A 17,621-nucleotide genomic window follows, 5' to 3' on the forward strand; every position below is an offset into this window, starting at 1 on the left:
CTGGGACTAGAATTTAAGTCTCTTGGGTCCCAAATAGGCATTCTTTCACTAAGCTACACAATTTTAAATATCAACTTTTGTCACATAGGAAAACCATTCAAATCTCTCCTATTTTCTGAACCAAACTCACACTGGGGACAACACTTTCAAGGATTAGGTTTTCTTTTTTTTACAATGTAATATTTAATACTATTATAATCGGCAAATCACCCTTAATTTAAAGGAATTACACAAAGACATTAGAAGAGCAAAACATCAAAATTACTACAAAAATACCCTAACTTCTTTCATTATGTTAATCCCCAGCTACATTTTGGAGAGATGATCAGATTTCAGCTGCCAAATTAAGAGAGAATATATTTTAAACGCATCCTAAATATCCTCTCAGCATACAGTACTTCTGTTGAATAATGGCCCTTCAATTCCTCAGTACTACAGAGAATTCAACTTTCTTAATGGAAAAACCACATGCTGAAGAAGCATTATGTTACAGGCTATTTTCTCTTATTTGTCATTATTTCTCATCCACATTAAATGCAAGCCTCCAGTCCCAGGTTCCACAGCCATGGAATTATGAAAAACAATGAATATTGAAAAAATGAAAAGGAACTAAATAGTGACTGTTATTCTAATGCTTCCATTAGTTCCATTAGACAGTTTTTGCAGAGTAAACAGAATAATTATGCTAAATCAACTTTCACGGTTTTTGTTTAAAGTCAGGGTACAGAAATAATAATAATAATAATAATAATGCTATTTTATAAGAACTTACTATGTGCCAAGCACTGCTCTAAGCACTGGGGTAGATACAAGGTAATGAGGTTGTTCCATGTGGAGCTCACAGTCCTAATCCCCATTTTACAGATGAGGTAACTATGGCACAGAGAAGTGAAGTGATTTGCCCAAGGCCACAAAGCAGACAAGTGGTGGACCCCGGATTAGAACCCATGTCCTCTGACTCCCAAGCCCAAGCTCTTTCCACTAAGCCACGCTGCTTCTCATAATAGTTAAAAATGTGTAGGTTTAAAATACTACAGAATGTAGGGGTATACTCACTAACATTTATCATTTAATATATACATAATGCTAAAATCATAAATTTTTTTGACTAGGTAAAGCCTTTTAAAAGTGAAATTTAAAATGCCTTTTTTCTAATCTTCACCTTTGCTGTTTATCATTCTGGATATTTCCTTGAATCATTTTAAACACTAGGAATGCAGAATTATATGCACTAATGTTTATGATTGAATATACACAATGTTAAAATCAGAAATTATTTTGACTAAAGTCTTGTAAAAGAAAAATTTTAAATGCCATTTTTTCTAATCTTTATCATTGATGTTTATCATTCCAGATATTTCCTTGAATCATCTAATTAAATGTTATAGACACATACTACAAAGGTGATATATTTCTTTGCCCTGAGAATGAATGGGATTACTTTTATTCTTCAAGTAAAATGATGTAGTTTCCACTAATCATAATAAAATGTGGAAATTCCAATAACGTATATGCTTTTATACAATGCATTTAAATTATACCAAATCCTAATATAAAAACAATTATATTTTATAGCTGTGGGAATCTGTCAGCAAGAAGATACATTTGCTTTCAGGTGGTTGCTTAATAGCAAGATCAAAGGTAGGATCCCAAATTCCAGATGGATACTACCACAATATGATTTAAAACATTTTTTTCCAAACACAGGCTTCAGGAATATATCAATGATTTATACAGATGATGCTTTTATAATCATTTGTACTGGTCATATAATTGCCCGATGAGCATGTTATAAATCTGCAAAATTACTGTTCATTAAGAAGCCGTTTTCAGGAATTAGGATTAAAATTCTGTGCAAACTGGGTTGTAATGTTTGATTAGAGTGAACACGGCATGTAGTCCCCCTTCAACCATCACCTTTCGCTTCTGTTGGGAATAGCCTGAGTTATATTGGCCATCAGCTCTGCGTGCTTCCTCTTCGTGCTCTTGGATTTGCTGTTGTAAGAGAATGAGTTCACCAAGCAGACCCTGCCATGAGTTTACAATGAGGAGAAGGGGAAAATTGGGGAGGAGAAAATGTTAAAACAAAGGGTATGCAAAGACAGATGTAAGATCGTAATGAATGGATAGTTTTTAAGCAAAAATGAAATCTACTTGAAATTAATTAGTGCCCATGCAATGGGGCTCTGTACTACAGTATCTGTTAAGTTTCTATCTCTCCCTGAGCACTGTCGGATGATGAGAGTGGCTCAATCTACTGTGGAGAAAAAATGAAGTCCAAAAAATGCAGTGCTCAAATCTCCCTGTCTCTATATGTTGCCAATTTGTACTTCCCAAGCTCTTAATACAGTGCTCTGCACATAGTAAGTGCTCAATAAATACGATTGATGATGATGATGATAAAGAGAAAACATAAACAACACTTAGGGAGAGTCCGTCAGAGACATAACCCAAACCAATTTCCAAATGACTATTTTTTACATGATCGACTGGAGTCAGGTGTCTCTAGATCTCTAAAAACACATTTACAAAAATACAGAAATCAGGACACACCACAAAAAGGGACATTTTACATGAAGTCATTCTAGGACCTTTTAAATATTGTGTGCATATGCATTTATTTTAAAATGTAAATTTGATGGCAGCATCGACAATTCATCAAGACAAATGTTGGGTGGGAAATAGGGAGTTGAGAATTCAACAAGCATCCTATGATTGCTTGAAATTATACAATTTCTTAAAAATTCTAAAAGGGAAAACTTCTGGTATGTAATTAAACCACTTAATATGAATATGGACTTGGTACATAAGCTTCTTAAGGGCAGGGATCACATCTACAAAATTCTACTGTATTCTTCCATATGCTTAGTTGGGTGCTCTTCAGCAATTTTCAAGGTTATCCAAGGATGCATATCACATACCAAAAATATAGGAGTCAGATCGACAACTTGCTTGAGGAAGACTAACGAAAAAACACTTTGAGTCCCTGAAGAGCCCAGATGTTAGAAATGCTCACTATACTACAGTATTTAATACATTTTCATGGCATTTCTTTAGGGAGAAAAATGGACCACGAGCATCAGGACGGTTTGAAAACCATCGATTCTGACTAAGCCCCAACTGTTCGGAATATAAATTTATATGAGTGTAGGACAAGGAACTGTCAGGAACCAAATCCCCCAGAGCATATTTCCACTTTAGAAATCACACGGTCCTATTGCTTAGTACATGGAATTCCCATTTAACAAAAGAACTTCAACACTTTTTCTTAAAAAGAAGTTTCACTTTGGTTCATCAGAAAAGCACCACGTTTTATTTTTATTTGACACAGTAAAAGTGTTGTTTGGTTGGTGTTTGTGACAGTACGGTTAAAGCCTACGTTTTCATCAAAAGCATTTACTGATGTACTTGGGAGCTACAACTGAGTTAGAAAACACAATTCCTACTCTAAAAGACCTTATTGTTTGGCAAGGGAGACAGACACTTCAATATAACACAGACTGGAGGAGTAAAACTACGACACACAAATAAGGGGTATGGGAGCTGTGATAAATTAAGTGCATAGGTGATGATGGAAAGGTTGAAGTGCCGCTTGAGGGTTAGGGAAAGGCCTCCTGGAAATATAATCTCAAAAGGGTTTTGAAGATGGGAGAGGTGTGGTCTACCATCCGTGAAGGGCAAGGAAGTTTCAGACATGGAGAAGGACCTGAGCAAGAGCAGGAGAGATGAGAACGAAGCGCAGTAAGTTGGTTATCCTCAGAGGATCAAAGACTGCAGGCTGGGTTGAAGGGGAAGAACGGATAACTTGGAAAGAGTGAACTGACCGAGGGCTTAAAAGCCAAAAGTCCGGAGTTTCTTTTTGATGGGGAGAGGAATGGACAACCATTGCATGCAATATGACATTTCTGAAAAATGATCTGGGCAGTAGAGTGAAGTACGGTCTGGAGAGAAGAGACGAGAGGCAAGGTGATCAGTGAGGAGGCTGATGCAATAGTAAGTCTTGTTTCCAAGTCTCGTTTCTACTAGAAGAATCAATATTCATAAAATATTTTCATTTGTAATCCCTTTCATTCTTTTTTTCATTCTCCTACGACTAAAATCGACTTTTCCTTTTCCTAAGACTAAAATAGCCTAAGACTCAAATGATAAAAAGCCATTTTCCAAGATCAAGGATTCAGCATGAGGTATTTATTTCTGTCCAAGCAGAAGGAGTATTATGATATAGTTAGACTTTTACTTATTTTGCCATTTACCTATTTAAGGTGGATATTATGACATACTGACCTCACCTGCCAAAATCCATAATTCCATTTTCATTTACTCCAGTGTCAAACATAGTTTAAGAAATCAGCAAGTGCTCTGTTCTTGTGTATGTTTAATGAGGTATATAGAGTACAATTCTGCTCTTTAGTTCTTTCAAGTTCTTTCAAGAAATCAAGTCAACAAAAAGACACTTCTAGGGGAACTTTAATATTTATACTGCAAAGCTGAAAAAATTCTCATTCTGTCAAGAACTCTCAGCATGTCACCTCTGATTTCTTTAACTTTGTAAGGTCTCAAGTTAGAGAACAAGAGAACTTCTTCAGAGCTCTATGGATTCTATGCTGACATTTTTTCCTGCTCCAATATGAAGTAAAACAAGTCCTCAATGTTAAAAGCTAGCATAACTCCATTCCATCCTTTACAAAAGGAAATATCAACCTACAACTAAAAGCAACAAATGAATAAGGGATGGTTTGAAACGGTTAAAATGAAAACAAAAGAATAAAGTAGATAAATACATGAAGAACACAGTTAAAAAGAGAAACTCAAGAAAAAGGAAAAGAAATGAAGGAGCTTCATGGTGGCACATGTAAGTAGAAAAATAGGATAGGCCAATTCTGATACTATCCAATAATTGCTATCTTTTATCGATAACTTACATCAGCTTTTCCAACAGGGTAGTCAAGACAGAGGGTCTGATATTAAATGGTTTTAATTTTCCCCATAACTAAGACAATACATTAGCCTACCTTCTTCCTACCAGAAATAAGTGACAGAGACTCTGGTAGTTAATGTTTTTTCTCCATCATTCATAATTTGCTTAAAAAAAAAAAAGGTCTCCTGTTCCTGGAGTCTTAGGGACATGGAGAGCACATGCAAACGCTTAGTACAGTGCTCTGCACATAGTAAGCGCTCAATAAATACGATTGATGCAAACAGAGCTAGACATTTTTTCATCTCTAAGCAGCAGAAATCAAGGCAAGGCCACTTCTAAAAGGAGTTAGGTGGTTAAGCAGGAGTCCTGCTCACCAAAAGTGGAGGTAAAAATGCTGCTCAGTCTGTTCTAATCCTGCTCTCTAAGAAAGAGCAATGGGAGCTTTAGCCAGGAATACAAAAACTACTGATAAATCACAGCAGTGCTCACTGAGGTCTTCAGGATTACAACCAGTTCATTGATTTATACAGGTCCAATTGGCTAATTAATGTCAAACTCTAGAATGGTGGCAAGGTGAGGCATGGTGAAAAATCTGGCTTTACCAGATTTCTAGAATACTGGTAGTAATAAAATACCAAAGGAATAACCAGGAAATGGTGATCTATCACGCCACGATACACTACTGTTTAAATATGCAAATGAACAATCACACTAGCGCCAAGCATACCTTCAGCTTTCTATAAGTGGAAATTTGAAAATACATTTTAGTTCAAATTTCCTAAACAAGTGGAAAAGAAATAAAAAGGAGTATTTTATTTCAAACTTTACTTTTAGAGTTGCATTATTAATAAACAGTAATAATTGTATTTATTGAGCACTCACTGGGTGCTATGAGTTGTACTAAATACTTGGGAAGCACAAAACATAGAAATGACATGTTTAGTGCCACTAAGAGCTTAAGCTTTAATTGGGCACAAGAAATATGCCTCTTGCAATTTCCATATTTTCAAAGGGCCCAGGTTTGATACTCTATCATGTTCAAAAATACTAATAACACAGTTCAATGAAAAATATTCAGCTAATTGGAATTTGACAGACTAACGCTTTAATTTAAGAGGCTTTCTTTTAGCTTTTCTAATAAAAATAAAATATTTTTCCAACAACGTATTATAAAAAAAGTGAAAGGATCGCTTTAAAAAGTACCACATTTAAGACTTGGTTCAATAGCTTATCTCGGAAAGATAAGCAATATTAATTAAAAATACTTGTTCAAAAATCGGCTTTCGTAAAAACAGCTATTTTGAAGTTTGAGGTAGGATAGTATGATGCAAAGGCTATATGCCGTAATAATAATGCTATTAATTAGGCTATTTTTGAGCACTTTTATGATAATAATGATGATGGTATTTGTTAAGCGCTTACTATGTGCCAGACACTGTTCAAAGCGCTGGGGTGGATACAAGCAAATTGAGTTGGACACAGTCCCTGTCCCACGTGGGGCTCACAGTCTCAATCCCCATTTTACAGATGAGGTAACTGAGGCCCCGAGAAGTGACTTGCCCAAGATCACACAGCAGACAAATGGGGGAGCCGGGATTAGAACCCACGACCTTAGGACGCCTAGGCCGGTGCTCTATCCAATGCTGCTTCTTTATGATGTGCCAAGCCATGCTGCTAATTACTGGAGGAGGCATAAGAATCAAATCAGATATAATCCCAGGCCCAAACACAGCTCACAGTCATTGATGCTGGGAGAGGTAGGTTTCTTATTCCCATTTTACAGATGAGAAAACAGAGATCACAAATTTAACTTGTCCAAGGTCACAGAGCAGTCCAGTGACAGAGCTGAGCCCAGGTTTCCGGACTTCCAGTCTCATGCTTATTCTACTTGACCATACTGAGGTAGAACCATGCTCTTTCCACAAATTCACATGGTCTTCCTGAAAACCCATGATGTGCAAACTTACCAAAACCTATTATTATTATTATAAAGAGTTTATTAAGGCATAAATATTAAAATTGACAAGTCATTCACAGCTTGTCTTGCAGAGAACATATTTGAAGTCTTTGGCTCACGTGTCTGGTTTCCTTGCTCTTATGCAACCTTACTATTAGTATACTTTCCAAGTTTGGTTTTAAAGACATTGTACAAAAAAAAAAAACCAAAAAACGGCCAAAACCCCCGCCAAGATTCTTAAACTAATCCTTTTGGATGGGGCAACTAAGATGTTAACACTTTAAAAATCACACAGACCATCCAAATTTAGCTTAAAAAAATCTTTTCTGGAATTGGTACAAGGCATACTTTAAGAGTTTTTCTTTAAAAACCTACCTTTCGGTATTGCTTGTCATTTTCAGATCCTGGATCTGTAGCCCTAAATGCCGTTTCTCCTGATGAACCTATCAAATCAACAAACAACGCTGTTAATTTTCAGATCATTTTTATGATCTATTTCACACTCCAAGCTAGTAAACTCAATTTTTAGAGCAATCCAGCAGTGTCCAACTTATCAAATCACTTCTTGGACGCTGTCATTATGTGCCCCCAAAGTATTGGCAATTGGTTTAGAATTACAAAATCATCTTTTAGGGGATTTTTCACCTAACTACCAGGTTAAAAGTTGTAATAGAGTAAAGACTAAAAAGTAACTCAAAATATCTGTAAAGTTTATTTCCAAACTAGATACTTATTCCTTTCTTGGATAAAATAATCACATATTGTTAACTGAAAAAAGGAAATTATACTTGCAACATTCTGACAATGAGAATATAAAATGTACAATAATGTAAGGCAATGGGATAAATCAAAAGATGACAAAAAGGATGAGAAAATAAAATTACTTTTTATTTAAATTAAGAAAGTATTCAGGAAAATTGCAAGGAGGTATTCTGGATATGAAAACAATTTCATAAGAAACTTAGACTGAAGGATCATATTTAGGTATTTTACTATTCTCTAAAGAAATGACATTTTATTGCCACCATGGGTATCAAGCTTACCCTAAAGTTCTACATGGCTAAAATTCTTAAGATCCAGGAAATAACTGAACCAATATTATTATTTAGATTCACAATTTAATTTACCTGTAATTAGTTACCAGAAGCACTTAAGATTTAAGGAGGCATGTTAAGGGCAACAAAAAAGGACTTTTTACACACCTAACAACAGAAGTAGATCAGAAGCTCCTATGACTTCACTAACCAAATTGTGACCTGTGAAAAATCAGCAAAATGGGAAATGAAATATAAATGTGAAAGTGAATATAAATCTGCAAAGCAAATATTTCAGAGTTTCTAGTCTCGTAATGAAGGGGGAGGGCAGATAATTGGGCAAATAAATGAATACGCCCCCAAATCCATTTTATCATCTAATCCGTTTTAATAATCTGTTTCTTGTTAAAATGCAAATTAAAATACTCAATTATAAAAGAACACAAATAGGAGGTCTTATCCACTTGTCACTAACTTGGGATATTTAGGCTATTTGTTCTAGAGTTATCGATCTCGATCGTGCCAGTTCTGTTCATCCGTTCATGCCGAGGAAAGAAATCTAAAAAGGTAAACCTACATAAAACTAGCACATTTTAAATATCCAAGTGGATAAAACCTATTATTAAGCTCTCCAAACCATTTTTTGTTTACTTTAAAGAAAGTCTACTATAGATTTTTCATTTGGCAAATTACTACATGTCTGCCGCCAAATAAAAATTTGTATGAAAAGAAAAGCTGGAATAAGTGAAAAAAAAAATCCACCACAAAAACAAATTGTGAGAGATATGGGTTTCTTGCTTTTTTGCCTCAGAGAAAGGCTAGTCAGTGGCATATTATCTAATTGTCACTAGAGGCTATTTTGCTTTATTGGGGATTCTCTAAAACTACTTTGGCTTTGGATCGCCATACTGTTACTTAAATCCCATTCACAAGTCCTGAAGGTATTATTTATAACCTAGGTGGTATGTGTTTGTTTTTAAGTTGCTGCCCTGAGACATGGAAACACTTTTGCATCGACTAAAAATGAAGTCAGAGGAGCTTCCTGACAAATACTTCCTCAATTGACCTCATCTAACCTTCAAGCTACCTATGTACCAATTGAGATTTATATAGTTAATTCACAACTTGAATATAGCTTGAAAAGGTTGCCTTTTGTTAAGTGTGTTGGTTTTCCTTGCCAACCCGTTTTGAGTATCTATGCTCGATATTCTGCACATCATTTTGGGTTCCACTGTACACAGCTTAGAGGAACCACTGTGGTTCATGGTCATAGATAACAGGACCTTGTCATTTCCAGCCGGCTGCTCTCACTTGCTATTTCAGACCACTGTGCTTCTGTGTTACAGTATCAGAAGTTCATTAGTTTTTTCCATAGGGAACATAATTACAACTGTAAAAATTCTCCACTACAAATTTATTCAGGGAGGAAGCAAGCGATATAACACAACCAGTTTGGTTTGGGTTTACAGAAACCTTCTTGAATTTCACCAGGTGTGGAGGAAGGCGGGCAATTTTCAAACCCTTTCATTTCAAAATTCTTGTCACTATAGTTTTGGTTAGGCAGGGAAACTGGTATGTAGATTAACAGCCTTTCGGACAACAAGCTTCCCAGGGTTGAACGTGACTTAAGACACTTCTAAAAGTTTCTTTAAATCCACTTCTAAACAAGTGGATTTTACAGATAAACGTACGTTAGAACATTGTATCATGGGGACTATGCAGTTTATTTTACATAATGTTTTAAAAAACATAAATGGTAATATAGTACAGGTTTACTCCCCTGCTAGTAACTGTCACAGAAGAATTGGTACCAAGTTGGGGAATGGCAAGAAACAGAAGGAAAAAAAAACCCTTCGTTTCTATGATAGTTTTTAGGCAAAAAAACCAAGGATGAAATAAAAGAGAGGCAAAGGAAAATGTTTATACTACACCATTATTTAATCCCTAATAAGGTGGGAGAGATAAGAGAGAAGCCTCTTTTATACATATGTATAAAATATATGTACATTTTAATATAATATACATATATATTTTAGTGATAGAATATAAATCTGTTCCTACTCTACATTGGTGCCTTGAATTATTACATAATAATAATAAAAATAATAAAACGGCTTCTCTTTCAAACTTCTCCACCAAATTCGGCTAATGTATACACAAAATAATTTTACAGAAAAGACTGGTAGAATGGCATCCTTATTCAAGTGTACCACCCAGAGCAAAGACCTACACTTTGCAATCCTGGGTGTCCCACATTCAAGACTTTTTTGCATTTTTTTCTAAATTTCAACTTAATTCTTGGGGACCTTCCCCCAAAAGTCAATTTCTCCTTGGGAATTTGCCCTGCAGGGTGGCAGTTCCATGGGGGAAAATGCCAGGGGATTAAATTAATTTCAAAACAAACTGCAAAAAAGGTACATTTGCTTCCCTCCCACCTTTCTTCTCCCTACCCTGCTTGACTTTGGTGAAAATTACTTATGACACTTCAAAAAAATAAACCTTCTAAAAAAAAAAAAGGTTTATAGCAACTGATTCCTCCTGTAGAGATATTTGGCACATTGGTACAGTCTGTGCAGACTGTTTTTCCCTGCCATCACTATTTTTCCTTTCCCTGCCTTTTTTTTTATTAGAAATTTCATCTGCTCCAAGATCCTTACAAGAGGGATTAGCATGATCTAGTGGAAAGGGAATGGACTGGTCAGGAGATCTGGGTTCTAATCCCCACTCTGCCATTTAGTTTACCCTGGCCAAATCACTACTTCTCAGTGTCTACTGAAGCATTGGTAAAAAGGGAATAAGATAACTGCTTGCCTCCAGATTCAGAGCCTTGGATAGCCCAAGGGTTACCTGATCTGATTATTTTATACAATAAGATAATAATCAGTAATTATAGTATTTGTTAAGCACGTACTACGTGCCAAGCACACGCTTGGGTAGATACAAGGTCATCAGGGTGTCCCACTGGGGCTCAGAGTCTTCACCCCCATTTTACAGATGAGGGAACTGAGGCACAGAGAAGTGAAGTGACTTGCCCAAGGTCAAGTGGCATTGCTGGGATTAGAACTCACGTCCCCCAACTCCCAAGCCTGTGCTCTTGCCACTAGGCCATGCTGCTGCCTGGCACAAATGCTGTACTTCAGACTATAGCTAATCTGGGACTGAAATGATTTAAGATGAATAAGGAATTTATTAATTCTACTGAAGAAGGGCAAGGTAGTAGGACACTTCCTTAAGAGATTGAAAGTGCATTTTCATTTCCTTTTTACTTCATCTAGCATCTAGACCAGCAATAGAGCTCAATGAAAATTTGTTGATGATAGTCACATCTCTCAAAGACCTAGACTTATTCTACGCAACCAAAGGCAAAGTTCGTATTTTAAGAATTTTTAAAGCCACACGGGCTCATTTTCATTATGGGTTATATATTTGAATAAAAAGGTAAGCAATGGATAAAAACAGGGAAAACAAACAAAAACCACAAATGTTTCTCATGGATTCTCTATGAACCAATGACTTAGACCATCCACTAAGCAAGAGGAAAACATTTACCTGTTGAGAAAAAGCCCTTCAGAACATCAAAGCTTTCCACGACCTTTTCAAAGTCAGGCACCAACTTGGCAAGTTCTTCCGAATCAGGAATGGATTTACTAAGTTTCTCTGGAAAAAAGAGAAACATAATTATTTGTAATAACCTGAAAAGCATTACATTCACAAAATTATCTCCCCAAACATTTGGACATTTTGCCTATTTTAGAGGAATCAACATTTCGCTCTAAAACTAAATCTTGTCTACCAAAGAAAAGTATACGCAGACTTATCGGTCTACGTTCCCCACTCCATTTAGGCCATTCATTTAGGGTGCAGTCATTTCTGCTGCAATGTGTGCTTCTGCTTTGTGAGTTGAATAGAAAGAGATGGAAGACTAGGGGAGAAGGTTACCACACGGTAGCTGTCCTCTGCCAGGAAAAGTCTTTCAAGCAAACGACAGGATCACTGAAACCCTGTGATCAGTCCTTCAATTAATATTACTAAAGGAACAAATTGCAAACATTTAAAATTCATTATTTACTAGAAGCTAATTTTAAGCAGTACAATTTGGTTCCTGGACAGTGTTACTGACCACTGCTAAGTGTTAGTTAAGTGACAGAGAAATGTCAGAGTAACAAATATGGTTCAAAAGTTGTCTTTCCCAACCTTTCTGAGCTTCCCTCAGGGTGACAGAAACCAGGGTGACAGAAACCTGTATATATGTATATATGGTTGTACATATTTATTACTCTATTTATTTATTTATTTATTTTACCTGTACATTTCTATCCTACTTATTTTATTTTGTTGGTTATGTTTGGTTCTGTTCTCTGTCTCCCCCTTTTAGACTGTGAGCCCTCTGTTGGGTAGGGACTGTCTCTATGTGATGCCAATTTGTACTTCCCAAGCGCTTAGTACAGTGCTCTGCACATAGTAAGCGCTCAATAAATACGATTGATTGATTGATGTACTATTTCACATGTTTTTGAACCTTCTACCTTCTAAATCCTTATCTACCAGGGACAAAGTGGACGATGCAACATGATTTTTGGACAAGATGGGGATATGCAGATGCTCAGCTACCATGTTGTAGGAGATATATCCTTCTAGTAAGAGAATTCACAGCTTACAAGGATATACCTTGACCTAGTGATCAAATCGTTAAAGCAGGAATGCCCCTGTAGCAGGGGGGCTTTTGGCTAATCACTTTAAAATCTTGAAACGTAAACAAACTTTCTAGGCCGCAAAGGAAATATTAAATGGAGCCGGTGACAACTTTCAGAAATGAAACGAGCATCTGGCTAACACAGGGACTGAATTTGAAGGGAGTCAGAAAATATGGAGTAAATCGGGAGCCCTTGCCCACCGTTCAAATTTGGCGGAGATCTAGTCTTACTGTAAATACAAACAACTGAAGCCGGAGCTATCCTACAATGTGGCTGTTGCCATCTTGGAAAATCCCACTTTAAGGAAGAATTGCATTTTAGCCCATTCCCCAGGTCCAACGTTGTCTACATGAGCCCAACTGATTTCATTTGACACTGTACTGCACTCTACCCAGATAGACATGTGTAATGGGAAGAATGGTCCCTCATTTTGCTAGGGCTCTATCCAAAAATCACACTGAAACACACACACACACACACGATGACAGGACAGACTGTAAATGCAATCTCTACTCCTTGGGATTTAACTGGAGTGAATTAATAATAATAATAATGGCATTTGTTAAGCGCTTACTATGTGCGAAGCACTGTTCTAAGCGCTGGGGGGGGATACAAGGTGATCAGGTTGTCCCTCGTGGGGCTCAGTCTTAATTCCCATTTTACAGATAAGGTAACTGAGGCCCAGAGAAGTTAGGTGACTTGCCCCAAGTCACACAGCTGACAAGTGGCAGAGCCGGGATTAGAACTCACGACCTCTGGCTCCCAAGCCCAGGCTCTTTCCACTGAGCCACGCTGCTGATTACTTGCTCTGAGTGGCAAGGGTTTTAAAATTTTTGTAATTCAGTTAAGGCTTTGACATTACCCCTAACTCACTAAACTTCACAACTTTTCTTATACGGATGGACGGGAGTTTCCCCACCAGAAAAAAGGAAGAAACTTGGTTCTGAGACTCCTGGAATGAGTTTAGCACTAGTGGCTCCCGCAGCATCGTGCAAACCCTGGCCCCTGCTTGTCGCCACCCGATTGGGAGCTCATTGTGGGCAGGAATCCGTCTGTTGTTACAGCTTACTCTCCCAAGTGCTCAGTACAGTGCTTTGCACAAGGTAAGCGCTCAGTAAATACTACTCAATGAATGAATGGGCAGGGGGAAAGTGCACTGCAGAGGGTAAGTACAGGCTTTGCCTACATTCAATCAGCTGCACGATTAGAACCCAGATACCATCATCATCATCAATCGTATTTATTGAGCGCTTACTGTGTGCAGAGCACTGTACTAAGCGCTTGGGAAGTACAAATTGGCGACAGATATCCTGGCTCCCAGAGTCAGGCCCTTTACAGTGGACTCAGATGAATGAAGATGCAAACTTTTTCAATGAAACGTCTTAGCTTCATTTTAAAGGCAAAAAAATAAACCCTTCAAAACACTTGCTTCAAGCATAAGCAGAGCATTCAGAATGCAGCATGGCTGGTGGATAGAATAATTTATAATAGTAAATAAATAAATAAATATAAAAAATAAATAATCTATTTATTTATTTTATTTATACATATCTATTCTATTTATTTTATTTTGTTAGCATGTTTGGTTTTGTTCTCTGTCTCCCCCTTTAAGACTGTGAGCCCACTGCTGGGTAAGGACTGTCTCTATATGTTGCCAATTTGTACTTCCCAAGCGCTTAGTACAGTGCCCTGCACATAGTAAGTGCTCAATAAATACGATTGATGATGATGATGCTATTTGTTAAGCACTCACCATGTGCCAAGCACTGTTGTAAGTGCTGGGGTAGGTACAAGTTAATCAGGTTGTCCCACGTGGGGCTCACGGCCTTAATCTCCATTTTACCGATGAGGTAACTGAGGCACAGAGAAGTTCAGTGACTTTCCCATGGTCACACAGCAGACAAGTGGCAGAACCAGGATTAGAATCCATGTCCTCTGACTCCCAAGCCCATTCTCTTGCAACTAGGCCATGTTGCCTCATGAACACTGGCCTAGGAATCAGAAGGACCTGGGGTTCTAGTCCCGGCTCGGCCATTTGTCTGCTGTGTGACCCTGGGCAAGTCACTTCACTTCTCTGGGCCTCAGTTACCTCATCTGCAAAATGGGGATTAAAACTGTGAGCCCTACGTGGGACAACCTGATCACCTTGTATCCCCCCAGTGCTTAGAACAGTGCTTTGTACATAGTAAGCACTTAACAAATACCATTATTATTAACAAATGCCATTAAAATGAATATATAGGATACCTATATCTATATTCAATTTCTAATTAAAAAAAATGGCAGGGAAAGAAAAAATAGCGATGGCAGGGAAAAACAGTGCGCACAGACTGTACCAATGTGCCAGATAGCTATACAGGAAGAAAAGTTGCTATAAACCTTTTTTTTTATTTAGAAGGTTTATGTTTTTGAAGTGCCTTAACTAATTTTCAGCAAAGTGAAGCAGGGTAGGGAGAAGAAAGGTGGGAGGGAAGCAACTGCACCTTTTTGCAGTTTCTTCTGAAATTAAATTTAATCCCCTTGCATTTTCCCCCATGGAACTGTCACCCAGCAGGGCAAATTCCCAAGGAGAAATTGACTTTTGGGGGAAGGTTCTTAAGAATTAAGTTGGAATTTAGAAACAAATGCAAAAAAGTCTTGAATGTGGGACACCCAGGACTGCGAAGTGTAGGTCCTCTATATATACCTGTATATATGTATATATGTTTGTACATATTTATTACTCTATTTTACTTGTACATATTCTATTTATTTTATTTTGTTAATATGTTTTGTTTTGTTGTCTGTCCCCCCCTTCTAGACTGTGAACCCACTGTTGGGTAGGGACCGTCTCTATACGTTGCCAACTTGTACTTCCCAAGCGCTTAGTACAGTGCTTTGCACACAGTAAGCGCTCAATAAACTCGACTGAATGAATGAATGAATTCAAGGTATGTTTGCAGAGGAAACAACCCAATGAGACTGTATTCTCCCAAGTGCTAACGGTAAAACATTTCCTAGATGAATGGTATGATTTAAGAACACACTGTTAATAAAAAAATGCTCACTGCTAAAAAAATTCCATGCTGCTCTAAATTACAAGAACTAGTTAACTCTCTGAACTAACTGGAAAAGATCTAGTTTCCATTTCTTTTCTATTATCCAAACTAGCCTTCCTTTGGATGACAAGTTGATTTGGAAAACAAAATGGCTATATAATCAACCCACCACTGCAGCCACTTTCAAACCCTCTTGCTAAGGACTGTGCAACCCAAACACAATGAGGCATTTTCAAGTTCACAGTACGAACCAAAATCAATGTATTCATCAAGCTCCCATACAAAGTCCGGGATAATCCACTTATAATCGCTAAGATCGGGCACCATATCTTTCCACTGATCAAAAGTCTAGAAGATAAGAAAGAAAGGCAAAAGCATTTACTGGAAAATATATACACATATACCCGTAAATATCTTCTGCTTACCAGTTATGAATTACAACACATACTAAAAACTTTATTGCACCTCAGTTTACTTAATGAATCTGTAATCAATTTCTCCATATTACTTATTACCTACCATCAAAACTAGTTTGCAAATTCATTCCGGAAGAATGTCACATAGCCTCTTTAACACCTGTTTTGTGCCTTGGTGACTGTCCACTGTCAGTCCGTGGAAATACTTTCTCTTTCCACCCAGAAAAATTTAGTTTTTCAGAAATGAAAATATGGCTTATCTGTACGCATCTTCACTAGCATTTTCATTTTAGGTAGTCATAAACCACGGTATTCATTATTGTTTTGAAAGAAACAAACTGGAAGGTTAGGGCTTCTGAAGATACACACCTTTTTGGCTGTGTAGCCACCACCAACCGCAGATCCGAGGACGAGGTAACGAAGTTTTAGAAGCCTCGATGCCAATCTAGCTACCCAAAAGTTTCTACGAGGCTGATAGCCGTAATTCACCAGGGCGAGTTTCGATTTTCGTAACGGGAGATGGCGAAGGGAGGAGAATGGTTGAGCTGCTATCCTTAATTGAGGCTTCCGAAACCTTGAAGTTGGATGACGTTGATGATGAAGGCTTCGGGAAACGAGATGCAGTTTTTGCAGTGGTATATTTCCTTTGAATCCGTAGCTGTGCGCTAATGTTTGGCAGGCCATGCTGGAAAAAAATGTTAAAAGTTTTCAATATTATTAAATATATATTGATAAAACCAAATCCCCTCTTAGGGTACCTGCTCCGGCCCAAGCATTGCAATATGTAATAGTAAAGAAAATAGATTGGAGAAGAAAAATATATCATGACCTTGGAGTTTAACCAGGTAAAAAGGCAGCAGTAGACAAGAACACTGGAGATGGAGATAATAATAATAATGGCATTTATTAAGCGCTTACTATGTGCAAAGCACTGTTCTAAGTGCTGGAGAGGTTACAAAGTGATCAGGTTGTGCCACGGGGGGCTCACAGTCTTAATCCTCATTTTACAGATGAGGAAACTGAGGCACAGAGAAGTTAAGTGAGCCCCACGTGGGACAACCTAATCACCTTGTATCCTCCCAGCGCTTAGAACAGTGCTTTGCACATAGTAAGCGCTTAATAAATGCCATCAGTATTATTATTATTAAGTGACTTGCCCAAAGTCACACAGCTGACAATTGGCGGAGCCGGCATTTGAACCCATCACCTCTGACTCCAAAGCCCATGCTCCTTCCATTGAGCCACGCAGGAGATGAGGGAGTAGAAAAGAAATAGGAGCTGAAGCTGTGGTAGGCCTTCAGAAAGATGGCTATAATTAAGGGATATCTTGCAGAGAGGAAGCCTGAAAATTGCAGATGGAAGGATTCCACCACTTAAGTCCCTGAGAGTACCAAACTCGCAAATCTTGTGAGTGTGGAGGTAATGGAAGAAACTTATTCGCTTGGCCTAGAAAAATCTACAGTACCGTTCTCTGTTAGATTTAAGCATGGTAGCCTTATTCACACAAACAGTCAGGCCTTTATGGCAAGTGTATCTTGTTACAACTACTGCATCGGCCTTTCAC

The 17,621-nt window shown here is 37.6% G+C and overlaps 1 protein-coding gene across 4 annotated transcripts in view; it reads right to left on the bottom strand.

The window, feature by feature from the left end:
• OPA1 (OPA1 mitochondrial dynamin like GTPase) overlaps nucleotides 1–16,741 on the bottom strand; it is a 75,985-nt gene extending 59,244 nt beyond the window's left edge. The window contains exons 1-6 of one of the 4 annotated variants that reach the window (XM_038748817.1): nucleotides 16,427–16,741; nucleotides 15,893–15,989; nucleotides 11,459–11,566; nucleotides 8,078–8,131; nucleotides 7,251–7,318; nucleotides 1,918–2,028 (exon numbers count right to left, since the gene is read on the bottom strand). In XM_038748817.1, coding sequence (XP_038604745.1) covers nucleotides 1,918–2,028; nucleotides 7,251–7,318; nucleotides 8,078–8,131; nucleotides 11,459–11,566; nucleotides 15,893–15,989; nucleotides 16,427–16,741 — 753 coding nt within the window. The remainder of the gene's footprint in view (nucleotides 1–1,917; nucleotides 2,029–7,250; nucleotides 7,319–8,077; nucleotides 8,132–11,458; nucleotides 11,567–15,892; nucleotides 15,990–16,426) is intronic. The other 3 variants (XM_038748818.1, XM_038748819.1, XM_038748820.1) reach the window with 3 other exon arrangements.
• Nucleotides 16,742–17,621: the final 880 nt, after the last annotated feature.

The sequence above is a fragment of the Tachyglossus aculeatus genome, chromosome 7 (assembly GCF_015852505.1).
Source record: "Tachyglossus aculeatus isolate mTacAcu1 chromosome 7, mTacAcu1.pri, whole genome shotgun sequence".
Classification (NCBI taxonomy): domain Eukaryota; kingdom Metazoa; phylum Chordata; class Mammalia; order Monotremata; family Tachyglossidae; genus Tachyglossus; species Tachyglossus aculeatus.